The following is a 20,565-nucleotide window of genomic DNA, read 5'->3' as shown; positions in this document are numbered from 1 at the left end:
ACTAACACCATTTATAGCTATTAAACCATCAGCAACACTTCATTTTTCATCTCCCACTGCATTAAAAACGATCGAGATACTCTAATAGAGCAGTCAAGGAACTACTCTAATAGAGCAATCAAAGCCACAGCTTGTAGTCACCATATTTGCCCTATAGTTAGCTATAGTATTTAGTAATTATTTACAGTTTAAAGTATTGAATTTATTGTAATTGCTAACAAAAAATAGCCTAAAATCCGATCTCAGAGCTTCTAAAATCTCAAAATTTTCCGGAGAATTGTTATCAGATGCCTTATTTAGCTATACGAAATTTCAGAAACCCCCTTTTAAAAATCCTAGATCCGCCACTGCAGGGGTATTCATATAGGTTGTCTGTTAGCTGTTTATAAGGCCAGGCAAAGTTTCTCATATCTTCCACCCTAGCTGCATCTAAATTTATTACTGCTATAATTGATCACGTGCTTTAATAATAAAATGTTTGGACAGACTAACCGATCATTTTCAACTATGGAAAACATTTCTTCCTGCTTCAGAAAGGTGGTAAAGTGTAAGCATAAAGTATAATTTTGGGTACTTCCTTCATTATTAATGACCACCCACCAGTAAAATTGGGAAGTGGCTGATGAGAAACTAGCAATCTACTTTTCCTGGCCTAAAGAGGTGTCTATTGTACTGTGGGCATTGAGAGTGCATTAGGGACCATATTATAGGGTCCGTAATTAGGAGGTGTCCATCACAGGGAGTGCCTGTTAATGGGGTTCCGTGCACTGTATTTGGATAACTATATTTATCAATACCTGACTAGCCATAAATTCATAATATGGGAACCAACCTTAAAGATAGTTCATAGTATATCCATAAAATCCTTCACCTATAACTTACTACTAAATCTGGAAACCACTTTAGAAATGGGACACATCCCAAGTCAGTACCAAATTGTGAGAAATATCCTTTCAATTCTTGTTCACAAAACCTTGAGAGATGTGAAATCATGTGACCAGCATAATTTACTCCTTTAAACCTGTGAAGTTAGCAAAATATAAATGTATGTATGTGACGCCATGTGAGATTATAGTGTCGTGTAGCCAGACCGCATTTTTCTTTTGTGTGTGTGTGCGTGCGTGCGTGTGTTTGTGTGTGTGTGTGTGGAGGGATGGGGGGGAGGAGGAGGAGTGGTCTGAGACAGTTTTAATTTATGCACACCATTCACAACATCTTGTGAAATTCGACAACACTGTCCCAGGGCAATGTCAAGTAAAACATCGAGTCCTGAACTGCCCAAGAACCTAAGTTTATGGGCAGTTTGCATGAGTGGCATATTTATCTGCCACTTTTTCTATGGATTACTGCAAGTGAAAAATGTAAAAAAATAAATTGGTACCTTTTTAGTAATTGTATAAAGTTGTTGACTTGTGTGCTGTGTTTGTGCATTTGGTAAGTCTTCTGGGTTGCAGCACTAAACAGATTATGATGGAGAGCATTTTCATTATTTCAGTTACACAGTCTTCAGTGTATCATCAACATGTTATTTACCTATGCAGGTCATTGTAAATTTGTAATCATGTGGTAATTGAAGTGACATCCATGCATAGCTTGTGTAAAGTATGGTGCAGTTGCTGGCTAAATTTGACCACCTTAATGTCGCCAATTACTATGAAACGGTTAAGATAACAGTGCTGGGTCAAAAATCTGCTAAATTTAGTATATTTTGTTCACCCTGAGCTGAGCATATTGAAGTCATTTATCAATGATGCTGCCTCTGCCAGTATTTCAGCTTCTGGCAAGGGATTGTAAAGTGGATCAATGATGAAGTACTTAATATTGTAGTTTATAATTTCATTTTGTTTTTGCTTCTTTTGTCTGTTTTGTTTTGTCTACCTTTTGTTTTCCTTATTTTTTATCTTCCTTGCCATTCCCACAATGTTTCCATGTGTAGTTCTGTTTGTGGCCACATGTTGACTCACATGATTATAATCTTTTGTTATTGCACATATTTCATGATGGTTTTTTCTTTCCAGATCCAATGGCGTGAAATTTAAATGCAAAGAAGTCCTGGGCTAAGAGACATCCATGAAGTTTAAAACGTGAAAATCCTGACAAAGTACATAACAGTGAAATAGATATGCATCGAAGATTTCTGGGTATACAGTAGTAGCCACATGAAGTACACCTTGGTTATGTTTGAGACCTTCTTAAGGCGGTCACTAAGTAGTGTTATTAATGTAGCTAGCACACATGTTACAGTGGCATGACAACAAAGAAGGTTACCTTAATGCCACATAGGTCGATATATCAGTTGCTAGACAAGGTTGAAAACAAAACACTGTAATTTTTGAATTATGTAATCAATGTCAGTTTCCTTGTGATGTAATAAGGAATTAAATGTTACGTAGGGATTTACCCTACAATGAAAGTACAAGGACCAAAACATACCATGGTACTGTCAGTTTGTAAGCATGCAAACCCTTTACAAAATGATCCATAACTCATTGCCAGTTGATCCCATTCACTCGTTGGCTGACTTGCCATTCATCAATGGCAAGTAAGGCCATATACAGCTCACATGACTCTAACCTTACTTAAGATGGTGGATGAAGTGTGGAATGTGGTATTGCAATAAAACTAGTCATCATTTCATAACAAGTAATTTACCCTCTGTTTGTTACAGTGCTTCCCTTAGATAAACATCTGGTTTTGGGCTAATGGAGTTATATAGACAGGCCAAGTTATCATATTAGGTAAACACATATTCCTCAAAAGTTTAATGTGGCTTTAAGGGTTAATTAAAGTAATTTTTATGTGCCTTAATTATTATTCCAGGAGCACTTGCAAAGCCGAGGCTTCACATTCTGGGAATGGTTTTACAAGACTAGTGAACTCATCAAGACATATCTTTGCAGGGAGTGGAATGCCAAGTAAGCTACCATTGGCTGTAGTGCTTAGCAAATCAACCACACCTACACAGTTTGATATTGGGCTTCCTGGACAAGCAGGAAGCTCATGAAATGTTGTTGCAGTGTCAACTGTTTCCTTCATTTTATGTTTCAGTCTGAACCTGGCGGTGTCAGTATTGTATTGGTGAAGACCTGAAGAGTCTGTCTGAGAAGAGTAAGTGTGTGTGTGTGTACATGCATGCATGCATGAGTGTGAACATGTGTGTGTGTGCATGTATGTATGCACACGCGCGTGTGTGTGCATGCACATGCCATGGTAAAATAGATTTAGCCATGTTTTAATTCTTATTGTGTCTTTGTCTAGCCAGTAGCTAGAGTATCAGTTAAAGGCAGTAAGCCACACAGTTTTAATGCCTGAAAATTTCTATAGCTAAAAAATCATGTAAGAATTTTACAATTTTTTATTTTGCAATGAAAGAAAAGCAAATTACATTAGTGCAAAATATTATTAAATGTCAAGGTGGTAAACTTTTTAGTAGTAAGCCAAAGTCAAGAAAATAACTAGCTACTACAATTCTATAAGTGTTCACATATATTGACTTGTGTTTCATTTTCTGCAGTGTCTTTCCCTTCCTGTGGTTGTCGTAGTATACGGCAGTGAGGCCACCATTTTCTGGGACAACTAATTTGTTTACCCTGTGAGCATTTATTAATCCATTATAATGCACACCAGCATTTTATTGTGTTATAACAGGACAGGGAACCATTTGCTGTACTGGACAGGGTTGCATGGCCAATATTTGCTGACTCTCTTAAATCGATATTTCAGCCATCAGACGGGGAGGAATACAGAACCGTAAGTCAAAATATAACATGTGATATTGTGTGTAGCGTTGTGTGTACAGCCACTGCTGCCAACAATGATCATGATGCTAGTCAGTTTATAGTGACCAAACAGATTGTATTTAAGGTATACACTGTTTTCGTGCGTGTGTGTGTCCGTGTTATGGAATATACTGTGCATGTGTATGCATGTCTGTACTGTGTGGGTATGTACTTGAGTACAGTGGAGCATTATTAAGGAAACCTTATGACTATATATGGAAGGGTAGATTGACTATGTATGCGTGCCATAAGCTAGCATAGTCACAAAGGTACTGTCAATTTTTATGGATTGTTTCACTACCTATATAGCTCTTGTAGATTAGAACTCATTGTGGAACACCATACCCTGTATATTGGTGACTCATGTAACTTGTGCATTGAGGGAGTGTTCTAGTGGTGTGCAATATCTGGATTTCGATAGTCAGTAAAACATTGAAATTTCAATGTTTTAGTAATTGTGTGGGCGTATTGATTGCATGAGCAGATGATATTATTTAATGTGCTTTAAACACTAAAACCATTGCATATAGCACTAGCAGCAAGCCTAGGAAACTGGTAAATAGGCACAGAACTGACCTTTATTTCTAGCACGATTGTGCAATTACACACTAAAAGGCTGAAATGTAGCTTGTATATCAATAGTTATAGAATATTCCATAAATATCAAAATCAGTAAACCGTAATATTGAAATTAGATATGATGTTGGAAAATATTATAATGGTATCAATAATTTTTCAATATATCACCCACTTTGGTATGTTTGCTTTGAGCTGGTGTTTTTCACAACCAGTCATCGCAGTAAGTCTAATTTTTGAATGCCAGTCACTGAATAGTTAACAATTGTTGTCTTGTATAATCAAGGTATTATATGTAGATATTTAGCAGTAGAGCTGCTTTGTTTCTGTTTCGTGGATTGTCTAGTGCTAGTTACAGTCACAGACTTACAGAGGCTGATAAGAATCATTATTTATCAAAACAGAATCACTTCATGTTTGTTTATAAACAATATTTCAAAACCATGTTATAATAGTGGAAAATATTCTTCATGCTGTGGGAGCATAAGTGCATGTTGATTTGTTCTTAGGTACGATAAAAGCAGAAAATTTGATGGGAAAATGGAGCAATGTGTCTATTCAAATTCAAGGGCCTGTGGTAATCATACAGCACACACCACATTTGAGAATTTCAGTGATGACATCATGAAAGCCTAAGTGATAGTTAAGACAGCTCCAGCAATAGCTTTGAGTATTATAGTTGTGGGCACTCCAGGATGCGAGTTATTGTGTTATGTACGATTTGTATCACCAAATTGTGTACGTCATACAATTTCCAGAATTTTCTGACTTGTTGAGTTCAAAGCATTCTTTTACAGTGCAGTGAAGCAGAATATATGATGTACTATAAATAATTGGGTGATTTTTATTTTGTTTTGTTTCTGAAATTATTTTTGCAGTATTGGTGGTGATTATTTTTGTCAAGATTCATCTTGCATTCTGTGTGTGCATGTGTGCATCTGTCCCCCCAGTATTTAGTATACAATTATGTCTTATATTGCATACTTAAATAAAGGTTTCTCTTTAGCTCACAATCAGTGGAAATGAAGCATTCATTATTAGGACTCAGTTGGAAGGCCTTCGCACTCACATCACGGTAAGCTGTTGTCATGGCTACAGATGCAGTGGACAATTTGTTGTCTACACAGCAAAATCGTCCACTAGAACTGGTGCGTATTATTCAGAACTGTCTGCTGAAAGAAAGTGAGTTGGTTAAACAGCATGAAAACATTAACGTAAGTTTTGTAAAATTACACATGTTGTGTGTATTTAGTCTGGTGCCGCCAACCTTATTTAGGCGCCTATACAAGCACCCCGAAAATAGGGTCTGGTCTGTCTAGAATCAAGGACTCGTGCCACCGTTACCAAAAACTGGTGCGTCCAATCAAATCGCAGTATTGCCAATTAAATGCATTTTGGCCGCACGACATGAGTAAATACTGGGGCGAAAGTCACAAAACGAAAGTTGCGTGAGTTCTTTTTGTGTCAGGGTGAATAAACCAAGGGACGATTTTCCATTTACCATTCGTCTGTAATTGACGCCTTCCTTCGGAAAGTAGAAATATCGTCTCCACAGCCTAAACATCAACCGTCCATAGAAATTAACTGATTGAAACCCTTAAAACATCACTGTTGTGATTGAATTCTTCGCTGTTTGATATGTTTGTTAACGCGAGCCGCAGTGTAATTACGCATTCCTAAACACAAGTCCTGAATGCTACCGGGAATTTCAGTTCCGTTTGAAAATTATACTGTTTGCGTGATGACATCAACCGGTTCAAAACAACGTGATTACACCATCACGCAAAACACCTGTTTTTAAACGGAACTGAAATCCCCGGTAGGCAGACCAGACCCTATTTTAAATAGGGTCGGCAGCGCCAGACTAGTGTGTATTATGCTGTCATTACTGCAGTTACTGGGGCTCATGGTTATATGTACAGACACTAGCTGCAAGCCCAATGGGTGTACAAGTACTTGGCAATGGCAGTGCCATCCAACGAGGCCTGGAGATGATAATGAGGCAGACACAGAACACACAAGAAGAATGCCACTCACTTCACACCAGACAGGAACAATTTGTCATTCAGTACCAAGAAGTAATAAAACTCCAAGGTAAGTCTCTGTAGTCGATTATTTATTTTTTCTTGTCTAAGTGATAGTTGGAAGCTATTTGTATTGTTTGTAAATGAAGTAGATAAGTGTACTTGGAGACATCTTACTAATGATACAAGTGTTGTATGCAAATGAGTATCATGAAGTGGTTCCTAATACTATTACATGGAATGATTCTAACATGCAAAGGATATAAGCATCCATCCCAATTTACATGTAACAGTGATATAAGTTTACCAGGAAGACTTGCTTCAGGCCCTCGGTTTGAGTGGGATTCACCAAGTCATGTGTGGCTATCTGTAATTCCCCTCTGTAATTGGTACTCTAGCCATCAGATCATGCTTAAATTGTGGTGTGACCTAATTTACTGTTTCATGTCTTATAGGGAACTTAACACAAGGCCAGGGCCAGCACAGTGTAGAACAAGTAGAAGAGTTAAGGAAAAGGAGAGAGAAAATGGAGGCCCACTTAGCGAGAGAAGTTGAAGAGATGCACCACTTTAGACAAGTAAGTGGGTGAACCATATAAATAACATTCTTGGTGGTGTTTGTGTATTTTACTAGAGTATGTGGACATCTGTTGTCACACATGTGTGCACACACACACACGCACACACACACACACACACACACACACACACACACACACACACACACACACACACACACACAAAGCAAAGCAAAGCCTTTGGCACTACTGTGCTGGCATGGTCACGCCTACACAGTGAACAAGCATGGAACATCTGGGCACTACTCAGGTGCCATGAGTTGGTGCAGGCAAATCCTGGACTAGTTAGTAACCCGCAGGAGGCTGTACTGTATCTCACAGGTGAGGTGGGTGCTACAGTCCCACCTGAACCTTCACCCAATATGTGAGACATGACTTGGCATCTGCTTCCCCAGTTAATACAGGTACCCATTGATGTTACAGCTGGGTGGGCTGCTTCCCCAGTTATTAATTGCTAATACTCATGTGCATGAGTGTAGTGCAATGTCAAATCAGACATGGTCAGGTCCCTAATTATAAGTTGGGTAGACTGGAGCAATGTGTCACGCGCACACACATACATACACGTACACACACTGTTGACAAAGCCATATGACATGGCATCCAATCAACTTGTCTGCCTGTGATACCACTACAGGGTAGGACAGACACTTAATGGATCATGTGTCATATATACTCTAAATGGTGCATTCCAACACTATCACCATAGTGATATAGGTTATTAGTGAATTTTTCAAATTCCTTAGGTTACCTTTAAAACAGATGGTGAAGCAGCCACCTCAAATAGGTCCTGAATTTAGTGAACATACCTTATTAATAAGACCACCCCAACATAGCGACCATGTCAATCATGTACCTAAATAATACCGGATAGTTTGGTGGCCTTACTATATGGTACACTGCATAGTGTGTGTGTTACTCAGGAAATGGGATAACATTTCATCAATTTTGTAAAAAAAAACTCTAATCGACTAGCTAATTAATTAACTTGTTAGCTATTCATTTAGCACTAATGGAGGACATCTGGTTTTTCCCACAAATTTTTAAGAGACTACCTGTGTAGTTATTTACATTTTTTGTTAAGTGCAACCTGTGCTGTGCAGTTGAGATGAATATTTGATCACTAAAGACATTTTAAATCTGTTTTCAGGAGCTAGAAAAGAACTACTTTAAGTGTCTGCAAGATATAGCAATAGTATAGGGTCTTGTTCTGGATCAGGAGCTGGCCAACTGGAAGAGAACTCAGCGGTTATGTGGACAAGAAGAAATGCCAAACAAGAAAGAACTGGACCAGCTTCAGCAGTGGTGTGAGCAGCTGGCAGAATTGTTATGGAGAAATCGGATACAAATTAGACAGGTAGATGAACGCATGTTTGTATGTTTGCATGAACATGTTGCAAGTGCACACGCACACACACACACACACACACACACACACACACACACACACACACACACACACACACACACACACACACACACACACACACACACACACACACACACACACACACGCCCTTGTGCATGCATTCATGATTAATCAATGAAAATATAATAAATAATTTTTGTAATCGATCAATCATGTAGTACACACATGTCATCAATAAAAACTGAGCAACTTGAAGGGAACAATTTTCAATAGTAAGATCACTAAGGGTTGGCTCACCATTTATTAACTACATCCATGACAGATCCTAAGCTCTCAAACACACCATATTGCAGCCTGTAAGTGCTGATAGCTAGTGACTACTGATAACTAGTGACTACTGATAACTAGTGACTACTGATAGCTAGTGACTACTGATAACTAGTGACTACTGATAACTAGTGACTACTGATAACTAGTGACTACTGATAACTAGTGACTACTGATAACTAGTGACTACTGATAACTAGTGACTACTGATAACTAGTGACTACTGATAACTAGTGACTACTGATAGCTAGTGACTACTGATAACTAGTGACTACTGATAACTAGTGACTACTGATAACTAGTGACTACTGATAACTAGTGACTACTGATAGCTAGTGACTACTGATAACTAGTGACTACTGATAACTAGTGACTACTGATAGCTAGTGACTACTGATAACTAGTGACTACTGATAACTAGTGACTACTGATAACTAGTGACTACTGATAGCTAGTGACTACTGATAACTAGTGACTACTGATAACTAGTGACTACTGATAACTAGTGACTACTGATAGCTAGTGACTACTGATAGCTAGTGACTACTGATAACTAGTGACTACTGATAACTAGTGACTACTGATAACTAGTGACTACTGATAACTAGTGACTACTGATAACTAGTGACTACTGATAACTAGTGACTACTGATAGCTAGTGACTACTGATAACTAGTGACTACTGATAACTAGTGACTACTGATAACTAGTGACTACTGATAGCTAGTGACTACTGATAGCTAGTGACTACTGATAACTAGTGACTACTGATAGCTAGTGACTACTGATAACTAGTGACTACTGATAACTAGTGACTACTGATAGTTAGTGACTACTGATAACTAGTGACTACTGATAGCTAGTGACTACTGATAGCTAGTGACTACTGATAGCTAGTGACTACTGATAACTAGTGACTACTGATAACTAGTGACTACTGATAACTAGTGACTACTGATGACTAGTGACTACTGATAACTAGTGACTACTGATAGCTAGTGACTACTGATAACTAGTGACTACTGATAGCTAGTGACTACTGATAACTAGTGACTACTGATAACTAGTGACTACTGATGACTAGTGACTACTGATAACTAGTGACTACTGATAGCTAGTGACTACTGATAACTAGTGACTACTGATAGCTAGTGACTACTGATAACTAGTGACTACTGATAACGATTGCTAGTGTTGCCAGCTAAACTACTAATTGTAACTTAACTACCTATCAACTGTTGCCATTCACTCAACTCCCATTTTACCTACTATAACATTATGCTGAGTGGTGTGTAGACTACCACTACTACGCTGTGTACAGTATTAAGTGTAGCTGATGCTGTATGCATGATGTGTACTACATATAGATTAATCAATCTAGTAATTGATGACTAATCGATTAATACTGAGATCCTTGATGCATGCATGCAAGCACGCACATGTACACACACAAAAGCAAAGCCTCCAGCAGCTGTGCAAAACACAACTATTGCTGCCCAGCACTGGGGTGCCTGTGCACCACTCAGGCATTCGAGTCTTGTGCAGGCAGATCCTCCTGGGGCAGGACTAGTAATCTGCATTACTGTCCAAGAGAGGCAGCAGATCCTGAGGTTCCACAACAACCTTAACACCACTAAGCAAGGTAAGGACAGTTTCCTCAGTTAATGCCATGTCTTCATTGAAGGCTAGCTGGATGGGCTGCAAAGCCGAGGAGCTAGAGCACCGATCCCAGTAATCAAAAGGTTTTCAAGTTGCAATGCCCAGTTGCTGTTGTTGTTTCCTTGAGCAAGAAATTGCTCCAGTGTACCTATGGGGACCTGGTGGTGGCCTGGTGTCATCAGGGGAAGTAGTTCACCAGCTGTAACAAACGCTCACACATAGAGGTGTACCAATAGAGAAATGTTAAATCGATCCGATAGTCCAATATACTGAGTTTAAACACTGATACCGATCTGATATACCAATATAATAAAGTGTAGTCATTAGCTTGGAGGATACTGTATAGGGAACTTTTAACATATTTATCCCTACTCACACATAGCCCACATATTCTACAAAGACTTGTCAACCTGCATGCTTGAATGCTGATATACACCATGCATGACAGTTTTCTGGTTTTCTTTTGACAGTTCATCCCCCTATCACCCACACTATGTTGCAATAAGTAGTCATAAATGCCATTGCTATATGGTGGGGATATTGTATTTAATTTTTAGTAATAACCTTTTTGGAGGGAAAACACCGTTGGATTACAAAAGAACTTGCATGAAGTTGTCACTACAACTTTGGCTTTGTTATCATTATCAGGATATAGTTTGCTTGGAAACAAGAAAAATATGGTATCCTATTTTTGACAGTGGCTGTTTGTAATACAGTACATCCAGCCACACACAACACAAGCATGTGTACATGCATACAAACACATTGTATACATATTTAGTACAAAAATCTGCTATCATGTTAAGGTACTTGTGCATTGTCTATGCAGGCAAGTCATCCTGGGACAGGACTAGCACCTGTACAGGAGGCTTACAGGTGAAGGTGGGGGCACCCAAAATTCCTCATCCTTTATGTGAGACATGAACATCACTACATACTACTCTGTGCACACTGCAGTCACACTGCAAGGAGGTTGGCAGCATGGGCCAACGGGCAACAGACAAACACTACACACATTACAAACACATGTTCATATAAAATGTTTCTACTACTATGCACACACTTTGTATACTTACACACTAACACTGTTGTTCTCTTACAGTATGAGACGCTTCGATCTCACCTGTTAATCAGTGATGCACAACAACCTGGACCTTACAACAATTTGATGAAAACTGTTAATGAACTACTCAACAAATTAATCACTGAGTGAGTTTTGAATGGAGCACCACACTATTCAATCTTGTTCCCATGACAACAGGTGCTTCATTGTGGAGAAGCAGCCACCACAAGTGATGAAAACAAATAACAGGTTTACTGCTGAAGTTCGGTATGTTATCACATGTAGGTAGGGGTGGGGATGTGGTTTGTCATCTCTCAATCTTGTTTCAGGTTATTGGTAGGTAACAAACTCAATATACACATGAGCACTCCTGAGGTTTCAGTCAGTATTATAAAGTGAGATTACTTTTGTTATTTCTGTGTTTGCATGGTTTATCTTTATTAATGTAGCGAAAAGCAAGCAAAAGCAATTTTCCACGATCCCTTGGCACCGTAAGTAGCATTTAGTCTCGTCCCCAGCTGCTCATGTGCTCGATCATGTGAAGGTCAACCTTCGTGTGATCAAGTGTGTGGGCGGCTGGGGACAAGACTAGTGTGTCATTTCATTATATATTATTATACTTTAGTACAAATGACAATGTTGGAGAAATTTTGAACTGCAAAAAGGTTAGTTTTTGCATCCCAAAATATAGTAAAAGTTTTCATCTCTATAATTAGAACATGGAGTATCAACAAACAAGTCACAATGTTTGCTGCAAGTTCAACTTCATGGTAAGGGGAGTGGCTCCTTTTAGCGATGTGGTTGAGCTCAATTTCTACAGCAACTGAAGAGAGTAAAACGAGCGACAGACAGAAAAGGAACGGACCAGACTGTGACAGAAGAAAAGTTTGCTTTGCTATTCCAGTCTAACTTCAGTGTCAACGGTGAACTGGATGTATCAGTGAAGGTACTGATATGTGTTTTGGTATGAACATTTCAAATACCATGACTTTTAATTCCATTGTTTGACAAGTAAAAGTTTTAAGAATCTGTCTTGGAAGGAGTTTTGAAAAGTTTCTACAGATTTTTGTTACTTAGGATACCTTTCTATTGAACTGTAAATTTTTTTACCAAGTATAACCCTTGCCTTGTTAATGCTATGATACGGTCGGTGATGTAAACGGTCAGTGATGTAAGCACAATGATATGTCATCTCGTCTTCAGCCACCCATGTGCTTGATTATGTAAAGGTTGTCTTGTGACCTTAGTCCACATTCATTACGTTCATTCTAGACCCTATGTAGTTAAATTGTAGTACAAATATGCTTCATGCTCACTGTTGCTTTAAAATCTACGTAGCTTACCAGCTGCTTAAAGGAATGTGGCTTTGAACAGCTTATTGGTCTGACTTAAAGATCAGTTGATGAACAAAAACCTGCAAAAAGAACATAAACTGCTGTAAAGTGGAGTAATATGCAGCAGCTAAGCTAGTTTTTCATGTATACAATTTGTCAGTGGGTGCTTTTGAGGCCAAGAAGTTTTGACTAATGTCACCAGATGACCTCCACATGGTCAAGTGTATGGACAGCAGTCAGCTGGGGCTGATATGTGTGTTGTGCACCTCAAAATAATGCTACATGGTGCATACTTAATAGAGTAAGAACTGTCTATTACAGTTGCTTTGAACAAAAGTTATAATCCTACAAGCAAATTGCCAAGGGGATAAACTCTTTAGTAGTAAACCCAAAACTAGGAAAGTAGCTTTAATTGCTACCTCTAAATATCTAAAAGTGTTCACACATGTTACTTTCATTTTCTGCAGTGTCTTTCCCTACCTGTGGTTGTTGTGGTACATGGCAGTCAGCAACCAGCAGCAGAGGCCACCATTTTCTGGGACAACTCATTTGCTGACCCTGTGAGTATTAATTCCATATAATGCACACCAGAATTTTATCGTGTTATAACAGGACAGGGAACCATTTTCTGTACCGGACAGTGTTGCATGGCCAACATTTGCTGACTCTCTTAATCGATACTTCAGCCAGCAGACGGGGAAAGGACTATCGCAGAAAAATTCAGACTATCTTGCTCGGAGACTAATGAGCATACAGAATCGTAGGTCAATATGTAACATGTGCTGTTGTGTGTTAGTGTTGTGTGTATAGCCACTGCTGCCAACAATGATCGTGATACTAGCCAGTTTATGGTGACCAAGCAAATTGTGTTTAAGGTGTGTACGTGTGTGAAGGTATATTATATTGTGCATGTGCATGCATGTCAGTTAAGGTGGCAGTTAAGGTACCGTTACTATTTGATTGGAACTATATGTATGCGTAGATTAGCTATGCAGGTGTGCTATCAAACAGTATGGTAGTACTGTTTAAGTAGGGATTGCTCTGAAAGTGACTCGTGCCGCCTAAATTGCTTACTTTAAAAATCATCCTAGAGGCATCTTACGCGACATAAAACCACCTTTGCGCAATAATATTACGAAGTGGCTATATTTACGGGCCCGTAACGTAGGATTTTTTTTGCTATATTTATGGCATTCCTAAGTGTGCATGTGCAAGCATCTCATGACTCAGTTGGTCACGGTGCATATATTTATTTAGCCGGTCATTTGTTGTATAACTCAAGTATCAAACACACTAGTTGTATGAAGGTAAGTTTTTGGGTGAGTTCGAGGCAAGCTAGTGTTGGAGCAAGTGAAGCGAGCGTCACCCTAGCTCGCCTCGACCTCACCCAAAAACTTACCTTCATACAGACAGTGAAAGTCATCATTGTGTTTAACAGGCAAACGTAAGGTTAGGGTTAGGGTCGGGTTCAGCTTTGGTTTCTTCTTCACTGGTATGGATTAGACTATGTAGTTTGTAACATTTAAATAGTACAAAAACAAGAGGAGTAGCCAGCAAGTACCGGTGGTACGGTGGTAGATGGTGGATATTCCATACCTGGGTGTGTGGGTTCGAGCCTCGTCACATTACACCTTTTTTTCTTCGTTTCTTATACCTTTTTGTATCACGATTTTTTTAAAGTCTTTTTTTAAAATAGCAAATGTAATAAAATATGTCACGAGATGCTTGCACATGCACACTTAGGAATGCCATAAATATAGCAAAAAAATCCTACATTATGGGCCCCTGTAAATATAACCGCTTTGATAATATTAATCCATCTAACCTGTAAATTGTGCAGAAAGAAAGAAATGCCAGTGTTACATGCAGCGAATCTCATGAAATATAATGATGGTGTTACAGCATAGTTTGGTGGGAAAGTCCCTACTTTGGCACATTAGCTATAATGTTCTTTGCCAAAATAGGGACTTTCCCACCAAGCTATGCTGTAATTCCACCATTCATCTCTTGTTTCACTACTTTTTATTGCATAGATCCCTACTTCATTGTTAAATTGACAAAATAAATAGGAAATAAAGGTAAGTCCATGATGCGTACATGTACGTACTGCGGTATGCCAAAAGGCATGTCTCTGGACGAAGCGATGTCGAACAGTGAAAAAATCAAGCCTGTAGCCTTAGCCGTTATTGAGTTACGCTTGCCTGAAGGCATCAGGCAGGCAGGCAGGCAGTTAGTCAAAATTCCATTGAATAATTAAAAAAAAAATTTCATGACAATCTAATGGAGGCATTTAGGATTGTACTGAAGACACTTTTGGGCTTGGTTATACATAACCAATACTGGCAAGGCACCAGGATGGTATTCTGAAGCTGGTTTTTGGTTGATATTTTTGGCCAGAAATTCCAAATCTACATGATCCCTAACATACAGTACTATAAGCAGAAAATTTGATGGGAAAGTTATTTGGCATGGAACAATATGTCTATTTACATTTAACGGTTCCGCTTGTTCACAAGGGCCCGTGGTAATCATGTAGCATGCACCGCATTTGAGAATTTCAGTGATGGCATCATGAAAGCCTAAGTGATAGTTGTGACAATTTCCAGCAATAGCTTTGAGTATTATAACTGCAATTCAAGGCCAAGGCTACCATGAGTACAAATGTAGCTATCTGGGATGCATCAATAATAGGAGAATACCTAGTCTGGTGGTACCCAACCCTTTGTATAATATAATGCCTATGTGAAGGGTTGGGTGCTGCCAGACTAGAGACCTGCAGATACCTTTGGCACAAAAAAAATCTGAATGTTTCGGAGAAATGTCTGGCTACAGCTGTGGTATCATGCTCAGTAGTATAGCTTCCAGATGTTGGTTAGATCTTCTTCAGAATAAGTCAGATAAGTTGACTGATCTTCCCTTGGATATCTCTGTGTTATTGATCCCCTAAGCCAGCGACAGATTTAAATTTGACGATTCCAGTGAAAATTTGTAAACTGCCAAATTTAATTCCCCATCAAATTCTTTGCTTATACAGTATTCCCTGAATTATGTGAGAGAGCAGGGGCACGCCTAGAATTCTTCAAAGGGGATTTCCACTGGAAAATAGAATCAGGATGTAGGGTCTGGGGATGCAAGCTCCCAGAAGATTTTATTTTGCAGATTTTTAAATGCCAGTAGCCTGAGTGCTAAACACAGTAAAAACAAACTAGTGAAGGTCACTAGTGAGGTCCTGAGATTCCTAGCAAGCTAAGTGTACCCATGAAATACTGCTGCAGATGTAAGTTTTCACACTAAGCAAATGTAGAGTGTTGCATATGGTGACTGTTCTATTAGAGTATTTCATAGACTGCTCTATTAAAGTATCTCGATCTTTAGCCACAATAATTGTTTTGGGGAGTTGTTTGGGAAGGGAGGCTGTGCCCCCACAGATTATCACTGTAATGATGTAGATTGATACACTTGTGCTGATATTGTGCTTGCCAACAAATTAAATCAACAACAACACGCTTTTCTTGCTACTGACAGTTTCAGTAGGGTTTCCTGAAACCCCCCTGGAGAGAGACAGCATTTAACAATTTAACAACAAAATCACTACAATTTTGGTGACCATTGACTACTAAGGACCTCAAGATATACTGTATAACGGGTTGTTTACTCAAAAGAGTTTAATTTTTGAATTATTTCAAAGAACACAGCTTCTATGAAAATTTAACTATTCAAATATAAACTAAATACCACAGTCGATTTCAACTTCACGAGAAACCTTGTGCAGTCTGAGGTGTTCAAGGAAAAGTGAGAAACATTTGGTGTGTCATGGCTTTGCATCACTTCTTTACACCTATATCTCAGTAAACCACCAGATCCTAATGGGTCTTTGTTGAAAGAAATGCCATCATCAGTAATCAGGGAGGTGAACAAAAGCGTGGCGAAGGTTACTGAAGCACAGAACAGCGAGAAGCTTTGCCGAGGACGATATAGTAGGTTTACATCTACACAGGCAGCCCAGGTCGCAAAATTTTCCGTTCAACATGGGAACCATACGGCTATAAATCGATATAGCGAAGAATTTTGTGTGAAGATAAAGGATAGTACACTTGGTACCTAGAAGTCTAAATATATTAAAGGAGTGCCAAAAAGAAGGGAAGTACAGGAGAGATTGTTTTTACCAGTTTACCTAGCAAGAAATGAGGAAGACCACTGCTACTTGGAGGCAAGCTTGACAAGCAAGTTCAGAGTTACATGCATGCTAAAGGAGCTGTTACCACTACAGCGGTTTTGGCTGCTGGAGAAGGTGTTTTAAAGCATTACAGTAAAAAGCTTTCCCACGATAACAGAGAACCAATTAAGCTCACAAGACATTGGACTACATCTTTGCTTGATCAGATGAATTATGTAAAGTGAAAAGTCACCACCACTGCAAAAATAGATCCATCACATTTTGATGAACTCAAAGAGCAGTATCTTTTAGATATATAGGTTGTGGTGAAAATGATAGATTCCAGTGACCTTGTGTTTAACTGGGACCACACTGGGATCAACATTGTCCCTGTTCACAATGGACTATAGAGTCGAAGAGGGTTGAATTTGCTGACCCCAATGATAATGATAAACACCAAATAACAGTATTATTTTGTGCTTTGCTGGCTGGTGAATTTTTACCAGTATAGTTGATTTGCAGGGCAAGACAACAGCCAACTTGCCAAGGTTTGTGTTCCCAGACAATTGGGATGTCACATTTACTCCCCAACCATTGGAGTAATGAAGACAAGATGAAGGAGTACATAAATAACATTATTGTTCCATATGTTCAAAGAAAAAGGAAACTTGCACCAAACCATCCAGCACTGGCTATTTATGATGAATTCAAAGGACAGCTTACCCCTGGTACATTTTCCTTGTTGGATTCTAATCAAATCTTTGGTCTTCAAGAGTTCTTGATCTGAACAGGCAAATGTCAACTTGCACGAAATATGTAAGCCGCCTTGTGGTAGTTCGGATGAATACTATCTACTACCAGTAACTTGACATCTTATAAAAGAAATATCAAACAAATAGATGAGATCTTTCTCTGTACATGGCCAACAGCTTGACTTTCTTTAATAACGGCCATGGCTAATCGATCATATAGATAACATGATATTCCCTAATGACCAGTGTTGGGAATAACGTGCGTTACATAATAGTTATTACATTTTGTGATTTCAAGTAATATAACGCACTACTATTCATAGTCTAATAATATAACTTTCAAGGAACCCATTGTTCATTATATTAGTAGGTCCATTACTAACCAATTAGTGTTACTCAACAGCTTAGTAGCTAGTATCCTGATCCCCTATAATAAAATTATCCATATTAGTTCACACCTCAGACAACTGGTCACGTGATTTGCCAGCAATGTTTAGGTATGGCTGAAGTGGTAAAAATAATGAGCATCTCTACAGAGGTGCAAGAAGCCAGTAGCTATATTTACAGGAGTGTTTACTATATGCTAGCTCAGTAACTAACATGCAAGGTGTAAAGGAAAGATGTATGGTCAGAGCAAAAGTAACTTAATGTGATATAAACTACTTTTCATTTGGAGTAATATGTAACTGCAACTTATTACATTGCCCAAAAGTAAAGAGTAATATGTAATATATTTAATTGACAAAGTGACTTTCCCAACACTGCTAATGACTGTCTCAATTTTGATTGTACTGCTACATGTGCTCATCATCTTTACTTCACTTCACGTACTACTAATGAAATTATATACGCATGTTGTAAACAAAACAATGAAAGCATTGTAAATTTCAAAGTGTTTGTAATCCTATGGTTATGTAGTTTACTCGTGATGTAATAACGGTTTAAATGATACCCTACAACGAAAGTACAAGGACCAAAACACATCATGGTAATTTTTAAATCCTTTAGAAAATGATCCATAACTCATTGCCAGTTGATCCCATTCACCTGTTGGCTGACTTGCCATTCAATGGCAAATAATGTCATAAACAGCTCACATGACTCCAACCTTAATTAAGATGGTGGATAAAACATGGAATGTGGCACTGTTGTTACAGTGCTTCCCTTAGATAAACATCTGATTTTAAGTTATAATGGCGGGCAAGCTACCATATAAGCCTGTTTTGTGTAAATGTGCATTCCTCAATAGTTTAATGTTAATTAAAAGGCTTTGCAATTTTGAACTGATGTTTATGTGTCTTAATTTCTATTCCAGGAGCACTTGCAAAGCCGAGGATTCACTTTCTGGGAATGGTTTTACAAGACCAGTGAGCTCATCAAGACATGTCTTCGCAGGGAGTGGAATGCCAAGTAAGCTACCATTGGCTGTAGTGCTTTGTAAGTCAACCACACCCACACAGTTTGATATTGGGTTTCCTGGACAAGCGAGAAGCTCATGAAATGTTGTTGCGGTGTCAACCTGGTACCTTCATTGTACGTTTCACTGAGTCTGAACCTGGTGGTGTCAGTATTGTGTGGGTGAAGAGTAAGTCTGTGTGTGTGCGCACATGTGCCTCTCTGTGTGTGTACGTGTGCATGTATCTGTCTGTATGCGTATGTGTGTACATGCATGTGTGCATCCGCCTGCTGTGTGTATGTGAATTTCTGTGTGTGTAAACAATACATGATACACATGTACATGCACACACATAAAGATGTAGGAGACATGGACACATGCTCCTTTCCTATTCTCTAGGCAACATAGAGAAACAGGTGTATGATCTAGCCCCGTGGAACCGCAGCCACCTACAAGGAATGAGATCATTTGCTGACAGGTGTGTTAGCTCTGTGCTACAATACTGTAGTTAGCCAGCCTGCTCCCTCTACTCCAGAGTCCGTGATCTCAACCACTTGTTCCTACTCTACCCTAACATTCAAAAAGATGAAGCGTTTGGAGCCTATTACACCGTACAAGGTTAGTGGTTCTTTTAAGTGTGCACATTTGCTTATTGTTAACACCTTTGTTTCTACAGAAGAGGAACAAGAGTTCACAGCTCAAGGCTACCTTAAACATGACCTACGAGTGGTTATCCCAAGTTTAGCAGGCTCACAGTAAGCCATGCGTACCTGATCATATGTAATCAGTACTGAGCCACGCCCATAATTTTTGTAGATCATTCACCAATCCTAATAGTCCAGCATCTTCAATTATGAGTCCTCTACAGCCGAGCCCTATGCCTCGTGGAGGTGTCAGTCCAAGAATAGTATGACATACACTCAATATATGAATCATGTTGAATGTTTATTTACTTTTACAGGATAGTTCATCATATCATGGTAGTATGATGAACTCACCATTCATGCCTGAAGTAAGCACCATACAACTTGTCATGATCACTAGCCACACCTACTTTTGTTTCTGCAGACATCTGACCTTGCATCATCATATGGATCTCCTGCACCAAATCATCACATGGGACAGTTGCCAACACCCCATCAGAATTTCATCGACGAGTTTGGAGATATTGCTATCGCCGATATTCCACCCACGGGGAGCTTTTCATCATAACACACACACATCACACATAGCATGCAATTTTGCCAACCACAGCCAATTTCTAATTTGGCAATATTTTGTAATGACAGTTCATTGTTGTACAATTATAGTCTAGCACTTTTCTACACACACACAAACACATGTACTTGTTGTATAGTAATAGGTTATTTTTTGTTACTAATTGAAACGTTTTGTGATATATAACTATCCATATTGAGATCTAATTTAGTAGAAGATATGGTGAAGATGGAAACTAGTGTGCACATGATCAGTAAGTGGTGGACACATGTGACTTACAGAAAATTTAAGTATACTTTAAACAGTGTATGTTCAGATAAAGGAGTCATGTAGTT

The 20,565-nt window shown here is 38.8% G+C and overlaps 4 protein-coding genes across 7 annotated transcripts in view; 1 reads left to right on the top strand and 3 right to left on the bottom strand.

The window, feature by feature from the left end:
- Nucleotides 1-4,574, bottom strand: part of LOC136236811 (MKI67 FHA domain-interacting nucleolar phosphoprotein-like) — a 12,143-nt gene extending 7,569 nt beyond the window's left edge. Inside the window, exons 1-2 of the mRNA XM_066027043.1 lie at nt 4,531-4,574; nt 883-1,021 (exon numbers count right to left, since the gene is read on the bottom strand). Coding sequence (XP_065883115.1) covers nt 883-1,021; nt 4,531-4,574 — 183 coding nt within the window. The remainder of the gene's footprint in view (nt 1-882; nt 1,022-4,530) is intronic.
- The window catches only part of LOC136236809 (signal transducer and activator of transcription 5B-like), a 20,883-nt gene extending 454 nt beyond the window's left edge, over nt 1-20,429 (top strand). The window contains exons 2-32 of the mRNA XM_066027042.1: nt 2,019-2,141; nt 2,821-2,915; nt 3,049-3,108; nt 3,515-3,592; nt 3,649-3,750; nt 3,800-3,864; nt 4,865-4,932; nt 5,362-5,430; nt 5,483-5,569; nt 6,278-6,449; nt 6,835-6,956; nt 8,107-8,127; nt 8,158-8,313; nt 11,414-11,520; nt 11,573-11,641; nt 11,704-11,769; nt 11,824-11,865; nt 12,000-12,039; nt 12,091-12,144; nt 12,195-12,320; nt 13,176-13,268; nt 13,321-13,468; nt 13,519-13,583; nt 18,932-19,026; nt 19,077-19,201; nt 19,412-19,490; nt 19,548-19,630; nt 19,689-19,767; nt 19,829-19,919; nt 19,974-20,024; nt 20,081-20,429. Of these exons, the coding sequence (XP_065883114.1) occupies nt 4,888-4,932; nt 5,362-5,430; nt 5,483-5,569; nt 6,278-6,449; nt 6,835-6,956; nt 8,107-8,127; nt 8,158-8,313; nt 11,414-11,520; nt 11,573-11,641; nt 11,704-11,769; nt 11,824-11,865; nt 12,000-12,039; nt 12,091-12,144; nt 12,195-12,320; nt 13,176-13,268; nt 13,321-13,468; nt 13,519-13,583; nt 18,932-19,026; nt 19,077-19,201; nt 19,412-19,490; nt 19,548-19,630; nt 19,689-19,767; nt 19,829-19,919; nt 19,974-20,024; nt 20,081-20,224 (2,229 nt within the window). The 5' untranslated portion in view covers nt 2,019-2,141; nt 2,821-2,915; nt 3,049-3,108; ... (2 more) ...; nt 3,800-3,864; nt 4,865-4,887 and the 3' untranslated portion in view covers nt 20,225-20,429. The remainder of the gene's footprint in view (nt 1-2,018; nt 2,142-2,820; nt 2,916-3,048; nt 3,109-3,514; nt 3,593-3,648; nt 3,751-3,799; nt 3,865-4,864; nt 4,933-5,361; nt 5,431-5,482; nt 5,570-6,277; nt 6,450-6,834; nt 6,957-8,106; nt 8,128-8,157; nt 8,314-11,413; nt 11,521-11,572; nt 11,642-11,703; nt 11,770-11,823; nt 11,866-11,999; nt 12,040-12,090; nt 12,145-12,194; nt 12,321-13,175; nt 13,269-13,320; nt 13,469-13,518; nt 13,584-18,931; nt 19,027-19,076; nt 19,202-19,411; nt 19,491-19,547; nt 19,631-19,688; nt 19,768-19,828; nt 19,920-19,973; nt 20,025-20,080) is intronic.
- The window catches only part of LOC136268605 (tripartite motif-containing protein 2-like), a 168,841-nt gene that overhangs the window by 66,132 nt on the left and 82,144 nt on the right, over nt 1-20,565 (bottom strand). The gene's annotated exons all lie outside the window — the stretch shown is intronic.
- LOC136268604 (E3 ubiquitin-protein ligase TRIM71-like) overlaps nt 1-20,565 on the bottom strand; it is a 59,772-nt gene that overhangs the window by 10,247 nt on the left and 28,960 nt on the right. The window lies entirely within an intron of this gene.

The sequence above is a fragment of the Dysidea avara genome, chromosome 10 (genome assembly GCF_963678975.1).
Source record: "Dysidea avara chromosome 10, odDysAvar1.4, whole genome shotgun sequence".
NCBI classification, from domain to species: Eukaryota; Metazoa; Porifera; class Demospongiae; order Dictyoceratida; family Dysideidae; genus Dysidea; species Dysidea avara.
Note: the sequence above shows the minus strand (reverse complement) of the source record. Positions and strands in the feature narration are given on the sequence as shown.